This window comes from Pleurodeles waltl, chromosome 4_2 (assembly GCF_031143425.1).
Source record: "Pleurodeles waltl isolate 20211129_DDA chromosome 4_2, aPleWal1.hap1.20221129, whole genome shotgun sequence".
NCBI lineage: Eukaryota > Metazoa > Chordata > Amphibia > Caudata > Salamandridae > Pleurodeles > Pleurodeles waltl.
In genome coordinates, this window is record NC_090443.1 from 423,954,510 (window position 1) to 423,966,704 (window position 12,195).

Here is a 12,195-nt window from a genome sequence, read left to right on the forward strand (position 1 = left end):
GTACTTTTGACCTTACCATGGAAGTCAGAAGGCAATGGCACTAATTGCCAATACAACAAATGATCCTTTTGTAATGTCTCCGATCTAGCGAACCCTTCACAATTCTGCAGCACTTGCCATTAAATCACGGATCACCAGGTATCATCCAAAGCGAACACAATATTTTACTTCCACGTTTCTGACAACTGTCCCTCTTTTCAGGCAAAATCGCCTGGGAGGGATGATGTTTGTGTTTTCAGCATCTAAGGCCTGAAACCAATTACCTGTTCATATGTGATCCATACTGGAGCATAATGCCTTCCGTAAAAAACTAAAACCTACATTTTTGTTGACCTGTTAGTGATTTTGTTTCATTAAGCACCACGGGTGAGTACTTTTCTTTTTTTTTTTTTTGCATTAATACACCTACCAAGTCAACATTGTGCTTGTATTCATTCAATTCTTAGGCGTGATGCTCAACAAAGTGTTAAACTTTCCCTTCACAAGTAACACTTTTTATGATTAGATTTGTTGCATACAAAATGCATTGGATGAGTTGACAACTTGAAGGATGCAGATTTCTAGATGTTTTCAGATTGAAGATCCTCAATAACATTTTCATCTCCATTCCTAGCAGAGTTTGTCTGCAATGGCGGATGATGTATTTTTCTCACTAGTAAAGACCATGTTGGTCTAGAGGATGTAGACCACTATCGCTTTTGCAGGGAAAAAATGATGTATAAAAGAAAGGTCTTCTCAATGCACCTTTCAGTACACACCACCCAGCCATAACAAAGCAAAGACTTATTTCACTTTTACTGTTCCCTTCTCTGGTATGAATGATAATGATAGATTGCATGAGAGTGCAAGAAGTAATCTGACATATTTAATGGGTATCTTTGATGGATCCTTTCTTAAAGCATATTCCTCACCTTTTGAATATGTCAGGTCTCAACATGATACAGAAATTCCAGGTGGCACTGTGCAATTCGTGTCTGCACTACCTCTGGGCTTCACTATAAAAGGCCTTTTTTACGTCACCACATTGCTCACTGGTTTTTGTTTCCCTTATTTCTGTAACCTATCATATGCAGATCTTGTGTTTTCTCAATTTGCTGTTTTCCAGATAAGTTCAAAAATGTCTTGCTAAGCAGCTGCCTTAGGCAAAATATTTCCACTAAGGTTTCAGCTTTTAAGCCGTGCAAGCAGTATGCTGACTATTGAAACATGCATCCTTTTGCACCCTGGGGCAACCCATTATCCATAGGTACCTGGGTACTACGCACCCCTTACCTCTGCCATTCACTAAATGGCAGTGCACAGGATTAACTCATCAGCAGCTCCTTGCTAAAAAAAGTTTTTAAACATTGCTAAAAGTACTCCTGTCTCCATTCTTGTCTTTTTGGTGTCAGGATATCCACACTCTAGCCCTAGGAATGCAGGTAAAAACCTTCCAGTGTTTGGTGAAATCTTTCTTTAACTCCTTTATTTGTCATGCTAAACCAGAGGGTTCCAAAATGAGCCCGCGTTCGTTTTATAGTTAATACCTGAGCCAAGCTTTAAGGGTGAACATCAGAATAAATCTGCTCTAGCATTTGCAGAATTTCCTTTCGATATTTCCACTATTTACCTTGTATTTTCTCTAAAATTGCTGTGATTATAACATCACTGCTTCGTTCGAGCACAGTCTAAACATCTCAATATTTCCCTGTGTATGTATCCAGCTGTTACTTTATGCTCCCAGCCCCTGAGCTGATGAGTTGTCCTTGCTGGAATTGTAGTACTTTTCATCCCCTGGTTGCTGTCTTTCTCTCAATACATCCTACTATAAATCATATGCATGTTTGCCTTCATCTCTAATATGATGATGATGATGATGATTATTATAGTCCTGTCCCCTTGATATTCTTCTGTTAAAAAAGAAATTACAGATCAACTACTCGGCTGATAAAAACCTATTTGCATTTTGAAACTCACGTACTCTGTTTCTAGTCGACTGTAGGAGGTAAGGCAATTTGAAGCCTTTCTATGTGTCCTGAGAATACTTGGCAGCCTGTTTGGCTAAGACTAGGGATTTGCATCATAGACTGTCAGCATGCTTTCACTGCCTAACCGTCTGCCCACTAGGTTTAGTGTGTATGCTCCTGAAACATATTCTTTTGTTGTGCATGAGCCTAATGATTATGCGACAGTGGTTGCTGTACTTGTCAGCTTGAACTATGCATGACAGATGCACGGTGGCTCACACAAACCTCTTTCATACATGGTTAGAATTTAAGGTACACCAGGACTTAACATGAATGCAGAGTGGTGGAGTACCAATTGAAAAAAACTTGGAAAAAATACTGGAGCACAAATACAATTATCAATATATGAGTAAGTACTTTGCTAATGTTTCCATACCACACTTCTTCTCTTTTTAAGCATTGTAAATAACAGGTGCTTACATAACCCAGTGTAACGATGATATACCAAGCTTCGAAGGACAGAAGCTCAAATTGGCCTTACTTGGTTTACGACTTGTGACGTACAGAACGTTGCAGATGTCGGAAGCAAACATTTAACTCACTGGCTAAGCTGATTAAAGCGATCTGGACTTTGGTCAACTAGACACATGCCTAAAGAACTTACCTCAGCCGTTCATTATAAAGGGAGATAATGCTTGTGTTCCTTTCAGGCTTATGGATAAATAACAGCTCTTGCAAAGTTGCAAGAGTGGGTTGAAGTAACTTTTTAACTTCAGACTCCTATTCACCACAGATGGGCCTAGGTGTTCACTGGAGTGTGTAGGGCTGCTTGGCAGGCACAAATGTTGGGGTTTTCCATCACATCCTCCTCCTTACTGTGATGTAGTTTTCCTTTTTGGATTCAGTCCAGGCCTGCTGAGTTGTTAGTCCTGTTTGCACCTGGTTATGATTTCCCTTACGCACACCTCAACTGAATCTAATGCTTGTACTCCAGGTCATGACATCTCCACCCTCTGGGTAGTTCGGCGCATGCCCATATCCAGGTTTAAATACCATAAGTCTTTTTCTCGGCTAAACAGCCATAAAAACACTTCAAAAACATCATTATAAAATACATAAAAACATTTAAATATTATACAATTAAATAAGTTAAAAGCTATTAAGTCAACTCAGTTACAATTCAGTGTGCAAAAGGTCACCTATACAAAGATGGTGCCTCTCTGCACCTCTAGTGCGCAATTATGGATCCGCAGGGCTAGCAGGGCAGATCCCAGAGGGTAAATAGATGGAAGAGGAGTAGAAGATGTTATAGTGGATTAACCCCATGAGGCCCTGATCCCTCGACAGTACTTATTGTAAATTATTTATAGAAGGCAATATTCTCTTATAGAACAGAATAAATCAGTAGGTTGTCTGCTATCACTTCTCAGGATCCTTATTACTACTTTATAGCCCCTAATTCCCATATTGCAACACAACAGGAGAATACATTTCCTTCCGCACCCAAGATATGTTGGACAAAAAATTACAGCATGCTCATTTGTTTCAGCAGCCTTGGTACAGAAAGGACAAAATCCATCAGACTCTGCCCATCAACTCGCTGCCAGTTTGCCGTAACAGAGCAAAGTGACAAAGTCCCTAGCCAACATTTTATGTGATGTCTTAGCTTGAGAGTATTTTGTCTTGTCCAAGAACTCTTCTGTGGTAAATTAATTTGATCTCTTTATTTCAAATGCAGTAACTGATCTAATATGCGCCTACCTTAACATACAAAAAAATAGAGGCTATTAGTGTAGGAAAGTGCCCCTTTTGGCATGGTCACAACCCCCCCCCCCCCTGCTCCTCCACCACCTTTTGCCTGATATCTGATGCCAACTTGACTGACTGTGTGCTGGGATGCTGCTAACCAGCCCCCAGCCCCTGTGTTCTTTCCCTAAACTATACCATTGCTTCCACTATTGGGACACCCCTAGCACACAGCCCAAGTCACTTGTAAAAGGTACCAGTGGTACCAAGGGCCCTGTGCCCAGGGAGGGTCTCGGAGGGCTGCAGCATGTATTATGGCACCCTAAGGGACCCCTCACTAAACACATGCACCGCACCCTGCTATTGCAGATTGTGTGTTGGTGGGGAGAAAAAAAGGTAGCGTGAGCATGGCATCCCTCCCTGGGTGCCATGCCCTCAAACCACTGGATGTGGCATAGGTTGGTCACTCCTTTAGCAGGCCTTACAGCCCTAAGGCAGAGTGCACTACACCACAGCTGAGGGCATAGTTGCATGAGCAATATGCCCCTACATGTCTTTTCTTAGACATTATAAGTGCAGTGGAGATATATTGAGTACGTGGGCTGTGAACTCTCCAGCTCCATGAAGGCTTCACTGAAGACTTGGATATTTGGTGTCAAACTTCTCAGCTCAGTCAACCCACACTGTTGTCTCTGTGGATGTATTGTAAAAAGCACACAAAGGACATCTTAGAGATGCCCCCTTAAATTCACCCAAATCTATTGTGTGGCGGACTGGTCTGTGCTAACCTCCCACTCCCAGACAAGTTTCTAACTCCATGGGGTGAGAGGCTTCGGGCTCTCTGAGTCAGGGATAAAGCATGCACTGGGTAGAAGTGCTTCAAATCTCCCCCTTGCAAGAACAGCAACACTGGGCAGTGAGCCTCAAAGTCTCCTGCCTTTTATTAGGCTGTCTCAGGGCACTCCAGCCAGTGTAGATGCCTGCCCCCAGACCAGGTCCCACTTTTTGGTGGCAGGTCCTGCGGGAAAGTTAGTAAACACCAAGAGGAGTGTCCACCCTAGCTGGGACCACCCCTAAGGTGCCCAGAGCTGAGGTGAACCCTTCCTGGCTGAATCCTCCATCTTGTTTTGGAGGGAGACAGCCAATAGGGATAGGTATGTGCCCCTCCTCCCCAAACGGAGTGGACACAAGTCTGGTGTAGCCACTCTCCGGGTCAGTAGCCATTGGCTACCCCCCCTCTGAGCCCTGTAACACTTATACACCTGGTATTTAGAGGCACCCCTGAACCTTGCTCTTCAGATTCCTGCTGACTTTGAAGAAGACCACTGTAGATCTGTACTAGCAGAGAATACTCCAGACGACAACTGACTTGGCACCAGTCCTACAGGCCTCCTACAAGACTCCTGTTACAAGAAGACGACTCATCCTGCCGGACCAATGACCTCTGCAAACCCCCAGAGGACTGCCCGCCTGCCTAAGGACCATGGACTCCCGAGGACAGCGGCCCTGTCCAGAAAGAAACCTCCAAGAAGGACTCCAGAGCCCTCTGGATCGGCGAATCCTACCCACTCTGCACCTGAAGCCCATGGCCGGGTCCAAGTGGCCCACCTGACCAGAGGGAGTCCCCAGGCGATTCAAACCTCGAGTCCACCCCAGGTTGACCCCTCCTGCCCACCACAACGGCACCTGTATCCTGATTAGAGAGGACCCACCTGACTGCCACCATATCTGGTAAAGGTACCTCTGCACGGTCAACCCCCTGGCCTTGGGAAATCCAGCTGATGGTCCATTGACATCCAGAGGAGCCTCAACTTAACTATCCAGCCGCTGGTCTTCTTCAGCCGAGCTGCTGGGCCAAGCCTGTAGCCTCTTTGTGAACCCAGTGTTCCTAATTGAAAAGCATTTGGCGCCCAATGCTGTGTGTGCACCCTGCCCTCGGCCACCCCTGTGCCACTGAGGCTGTGTGTTTGGTGCTGTCCTGTGCATCCTAAGACCACTGGTACTAACCTGCCAACTGTTCACTTCCAAGTGCCCCCAGTCTCCATAGGATGCCATTGGGTGCCCAACACCAACTTTGACCTATGGACCCGGCCGACCCCGTGTTGCTGGTGGTGCACCCTTGGTGTCTTCCTAAGCTTTGCCCTGTGGACACCTTATCCCCCCAAAGACGGGGACCCTAAGTCTAGTACTTACCTGTAAACTGTGTATGTACTCCCCCAACCCCTCGCACCACTGCATTTACTTCAATGAAAATTGCAGTAATTGTCTACTTCTGATATTGAAAATAATTATTTACCTGAAAACTGTTTTAACTGAGAATTACAAATAAAGTACATTTGATACTCAAAAGTGATACATTCTTGAAACTACTTACTTGCAGCAAATATCCTTTTGGTTCTATAAATAAAGTAACATATATTTTTTTTTACATAAAACATTGGACTGGAGTTAGTCATTGAGTGTGTGCCTCAATTCTTGCCTGTGTGTCCAACAAATGCTTAGCACTACCCACTGCTCAACCACACTACCACAGAATAGAGCATTAGTATTATCTACTTTAGCTTCTTTAAAACCTTTAGGGTACCCCTGAATTCTGTGCACACTATACCTCACTTTGGTATAGTGTATACAGAGCCAGCTGCCTACAATTAGCATCACATATTATTTTGCCAACAAAGCAACCATATTCATAGCGGTTTTTTTCTGACATGCATTATTACACCAATATCTATGGGTGATGGCACTGACTACCACTTAGTAACAACTATACTTGTAGTTTTGTTTTTCCTTTTTTTTATATTTTGGTCAATAATACACCTTTTTAATAGCTCTCAGCCATTTCTTTCTTTCATTTTTTAATGTCTTTGTTTTATTTTTAGTGTACAGAGAGCAAACGTCAAGAAGAGATCAAGTGCTTGCCATACAGCAGGGGAGAAGTTGGGAATACAGTTTACCCTCTGCACAGGGTAAGAAACAAACATATCCACATATTGAAAACCATCAGTCTCCACCTGGAGTGATGGGGAAGAATGGCCAGATCTAAGGGGGGGGCAGTGGGGTGACATAGCACAGATTTACTCCAGTTGATACCTGAATATGCTCCGTACAACTCAGACTTGTAGAATAGTCGAAATTGTGGTGACCGGCTTAGTGACATAGAGCAGGATGTTGTCTGCATATAATAAGCTTTTCTCCTCATCCCTATCTGCCTCAGAGATACGGAATCCACAGATATTAGAATGGGAACGGATCACAGCTGCCAATGGCTTGATAGTAAAGTAGAAAATCAGTGGGGATAAGGGACATCTCTGCTGGGTACACCTTCCTATCTCAACGATTGAGAAACGTACCTTGTTCACCTGCACCACTGCAGCTGGGCCCTAGTAGAACTGTTTAATGCACCACCAGTTCTTGGGGACAAAACCAAACCTCTACAAGGCCTGGTGAAGATATGGCCAATGAATCGCATCAAATGCATTTTCAGCATTCAGTGCTAGGAAGACATGAGGTTCTGTCCTGCGGCACACTGCTGACAGCCAGTTGTGGAGGCGGCAAAGATTGAGTCAGGTGGACCTGCCTGGCATGAAGCCAGACTGGTCTCTACAGGTAAGCCGGGCTATCACCGTCAGTAACCTGTTGGCCAGGATTGTGACCAATATCTTAGTTTCACAGTTTAATAGGAAGAGTAGGCGATAGGGGCCACAGTTTGTCTTTGGTTTGCCCTTCTTGTGTATGACTGCTTTAGTGGTGCACCGTAGGTCTGGCAGAAGTTTCTTTCTGTCTCAGGCCTCTCTGAAGAGACTCAATAGCCTAGAGTACCACAGTAAATATATTCTTAAACTGAAGAAAGGAGGCTGTAAAGGTATCTCCCCTTTATTGCCCTATAAGAGATTCAAGTGTGTGCTGCCAGCATGAACCCTTGAGCAGTGCTTTGGATACCTCAGAGGCTTCCAGAGGAATGGTCCATAGATGACCATTCCCAGTCTGAAACAGATGTTGTTTTATAAACCTAAACCAAGGGATCTTAGTTACCCCAGGTAGCCCTACTACTTTCTCCAGTCCCCCACCAGTAGGAGATCAATCTTTGGGTCACCCAAAGTTTGCACCAATAGAATATGGGTCTCAGTCCTGTTTCTTTTTTCATTTCTAGGAACCAAAGTGGATTGATTTTCATTATTTTGAAACCAGTGTAAACACGTGTTCCGACAGTGTCAATAACACAGTTACAGAGCAAAGAACACATTCCACTACTGGCCCACCAATGTTAAGTTTTACATTACAACAGAGTACCATGGTAGGCCCACCATATCCCCCATATTTTATCATGTTTTTCCAGGCACACTCGAGCGGCATAGATCGTTTTTTCTTGAAGTGCACACAAATCCACCCCCGCCCTCCATCCCACCAACGAAGGAGCTCCAGGAAGCCTCCAACTGGGGGATATATCTCTTTTGGCTACGAGGCATGCAACCCCTACCAATGACCGGCCAGCACGGAGGCCCTCCAATTCATCCAGTAGCCCCAGCAATGCAACCTTGGGACTTAATTCTATGGGACGCCCCAGACCTCTGCTATTTCTTTACCAATCCCCTCCCAAAAAGGCCGTGTTCGGGGACAACTCCGGATAACATGGAGGAAGTCTCCCGCCGGGAGACAACACCTAGCACAGGCGGACAGTGCTCCGCCAGACATTCTTGACATTCTCGCTGGAGTCAAGTAAGATGCTTGAAGGTAGTTGAATTGTACCATTCACAGCCTAGCTGAGATGACTAATTCCTGGGGGGCCAGTAGTGCTTCCCGCCAGTCATCGTCATCCAACTCCCCCACCCAGTGTGCCCCCACTTATGTCGCAGGTGGTCAAGCCCATCCGGGGCATTCGTAAGTAGTGACTTATAAATTTGGAATACTGCCTTTCTCCCCAGGTTCCCAGTTAACAATTTCGTGTCAAGCAGGTTGTAGTCTGGGGGTTGTTTTTATTTTTTATTTTTTTTATTGTAGGAATGTGGGCACCCAAGGCATGGCGCAGCTGGCGGTATCAAAAGAGTTTTGTCTTGTGTAGCCCATACTGCTCTCATTTCCTGGAATGACCGAAGGCTACTCCCTGTGCACGTCTTCCAAGTAGGTGATCCCTGTTGAGTCAGTGCTGAAACCCCTTAAGTGTAGTGATTTGGTGCAGCCATTCTCCATGCCACACTGGGGGTCATTTGAGAAAAGCGCCAGTCCAATTTTATGCGTTTTAGGGACGCCCTCCAGCAACCCACAGCCACTCGGGTGCAGGAGGTTGTCTGGACAGGAATCCTGCTTCCATAAAGCATACTCAGTAGGCCACCAAGGTCCCCCTCGTGGATCTCAAGCTGGTACCCTGAGCCATCCCAACCCCCGCAAACCAGTCATTTATAGGTACCATATGGGCCGCTAAGTAATAGATATATAGATCTGGGACTCCCGTCCCCCCCTTCCTACGGAGACTTCCGTGCAGTGTTAAAAGCCACCTTACCCGCCCTCCGTTCCATATGAAATTTGTGAATTTTGATGTGAGAGCTCAGAACCACACCCTAGGTATCTGGTAGGGATAATTTGTGAGGACATATAGGTATCGAGGGACCCACATCCGTTTGAGGAGGGCAGTACACCTAATGGGGTTTAAAGGGAGGACTTTCAAGCACTGCAGGTCCCTCTCTAGACGTGATAACAAGCCCCTCAAGTTTAGCACCCACGCTAATTCATGCAGAAGGGAGATGTGGATCCCTAAATATTTAAATTAATTCCTCCGCACTGAGAATTATAGACACCATTGTCGACCCTCTGCATCTCCCCTTACTTCCACCAGTGTTGATATTTTGGTGTCGACTAGAAGCCCGGATACTTCTCCAAACCACTCCAATAGTTCCACAAATCTGGGGCCCGATAAAGGCGGATCTCCCAGAAATACCAAGACAACGTCCGCGTACAGTGCCACTCTGTCCTCCATTCCATCCCCTGTCTCAGAGGATCGCTCCACAGCAGTCATACCAGGGGCTCAGTTGCTAGCGCGAAGAGCAGTGGAGATCAGGGACATCCCGGACTCTGCTGAAATGGAAATGTCTGGAAGAACACTCCATTCACCTGAACCTGGGCCGTGGGGTGCTGATACAGGAGACAGATCATTCGGTGGAGCTATTACCCCAGCCCCATACGTAGTAGGATTACCTCCATGTATTCCTATGAAATCGTGTCGCATGCCTTGCAAAAATCTATAAGAAGAGCCAGAGGACCACTGGATTGTGAGCCATGGGATAGGACCACATGCGGGTGCCAGACCTGCCATGCATCACAAAGTCCCCACAAATCCACCCAAGCTTTAAGGCTCATCGAACAGAGGCATCTGGTAGAGCCGGGCTATGCAGAAACATCACAAAGCGGGTCCGGCACTGCATTGATGCCACCCCCTACCAGCGTGAAGCTGGCCGGGTGCAATGACAACAGCGATCCAGTCGCTTCACAAGTAGACTGAAAAAGATATGGGGAAATATAGCAGGACACCAAATTATACTGCTTTGCCTCCATATGACCTTCCACTCCAATGAACCTCCCCAGCGGGTCCTCGTGAACCTTAGTCACTGTCAGAGGTAGCAACTTATGTAGCAGCAAGGGCCACTTTCCGGGACCCACGCATGAAACCAGAGTGGTAGACCCTATCATATCTGAAGCACCCCAAGAAGGAGCAGTGAGTTCCCAGTAGGTGTCTCTCTTACAGGAGGACCACCCCCGGGGCATGTCTCCTGATATGAGTATTGCGGTCTGTTTAATGCAGTCTAGGAGCCCATTAACGTTCCTTGAAATGACCGAAATGATAGTGAGTGCAAGAGTGGATTTGTGTTGCCCACAGGGAACCCCGACAGTCATTAGACAACCCGTGGGGGTGGTGGGCCACCAACCAGGAGCTTTCAGTCCATCACCCAGTCTATGGCTGTGTCTCAGGACATAGTTGTGTGGAACATCAGTGGTCCACATAGTCTGCATGTGAACTTGAAAACAGCGTGCAATACTAACTACTGTGCTAACAGAAACAATACCCTTCCCCCCCATCTCCACACTTCCACCCAAGAAGCATCTGTCGCCCCCTTAAACATCTTAACCTAACATAACTCGTGGATCGGTTAGGCGATCTACATCTGGATCCCCCGGCGCTTGCTGGCCTCCCTGCTAGGCCGAGGCGGCCGAGCATCTGAACCGTTCACGAGATCCACCACCAATCCAGAGTTCCTAGGCGCTGTGTACTGATCCACTTTTGTCTGTACTGCCTTAGTCTTGGGGGGGGGGGGGGGGTGTGTGACTGTTGTGCCCCATCTTCAGGGTTTACTTACTCAGCCGGCCACCCTTGCAAAAAGAACGGACCATCGTAGGAGCAGGGACAGGTACCCCCAAGCCTGCTGGCTGTGCCAACACTCAGTTCAGCAAACCACATGCACCAGGCCATACCAAGCCCCCCCCCCCCCCCCACTCCCTGCCCCCCAGATTGGGAGGCCCACAGTGAACTTCTCGCCTTTATAAATTAATGAGTACCAGGCAGTGACGGGATAAATATCGGTGGACCCACATGCAGCACACCAAGTACTTTACAGCGTATCTGGTTGCTCCCACAGATGTCCAAGAACTTGTCCGACCCTATTATGACCTGCGTAATACCACCTCGTGATCAGATGGTCACCTCACATCGTAGCAGACCTGGACCTTGACTGAGCCCCAGCTCCAGGGCCCCCACTATCACCAGGGCGGCCACGCAGCGTGCTTGAACCAGCCACCCCAAACCGCCGTGGGGGCCTGCCCACCACCATCAGGGAGGAGATCACCACTCTGTGTGTCTGCAGATGTAACTTGTGTCCCCGGGGGGGTGCTGATCTCCACTCCACGCTGTGATCACCTGGTGCATGAGTAGGGTTATAGCAGTCTTTTGAGCCCTTCACATCCAGCGGTGTCCCACCATGGCAGCAGGCAAACAGGCCGTCCTGCCGTGTGGGCACAGCTTGGGCCGCCTCCCCTGGGTCTCCACAGTGGTGCATGTCCTACCCCACATAGTCCCAGCTGGCAGGTGGCACTACCAGGAGAAATGGACCCTTCCCTGGGCCCATGTCGCCTACTTCGATGTCCGCCACCCAGTTGCCAGACTCCACTACTATGGATGCCCCCCAGGCACCCTCTAGGGGGCACACATGTCTCTGCCGTACCGTGCATCTACCCCCAGTGGCGGTGCCCACCAGGCTCGACCAGCCAGAACTACGGTCCCAGCTGGGGAACAGGTGTCGATCTTTGCTGACGAGGGGGGGGGGTCACCTAGACAGTGCCACCGAGCAGCACAGGCCGGGGATCTCCGATAGCCACCTCTGGGCCACACCGACACCTCCTCAGTCACTCGCCAGTCGGCGGGGCCCTCACCATCTCAAACCTGCACTGCTCTCACTGTGCCTGTCTCAGCCCCATCTGCCATCAGGTCGTGGCTCCTCCCAGGGCTCGGTCACCGCCT

At 47.5% G+C, this 12,195-nt stretch overlaps 1 protein-coding gene across 5 annotated transcripts in view; it reads left to right on the forward strand.

Annotated features, from left to right (window-relative positions):
• The window catches only part of AKAP8 (A-kinase anchoring protein 8), an 816,848-nt gene that overhangs the window by 126,403 nt on the left and 678,250 nt on the right, over window positions 1–12,195 (forward strand). For 2 of the 5 annotated variants that reach the window (XM_069231682.1, XM_069231683.1), the window contains exon 2: window positions 6,572–6,658. The exons of the other annotated variants lie outside the window; for them this stretch is intronic. In XM_069231682.1, the coding sequence (XP_069087783.1) occupies window positions 6,572–6,658 (87 nt within the window). The remainder of the gene's footprint in view (window positions 1–6,571; window positions 6,659–12,195) is intronic. 5 annotated transcript variants of the gene reach the window in all.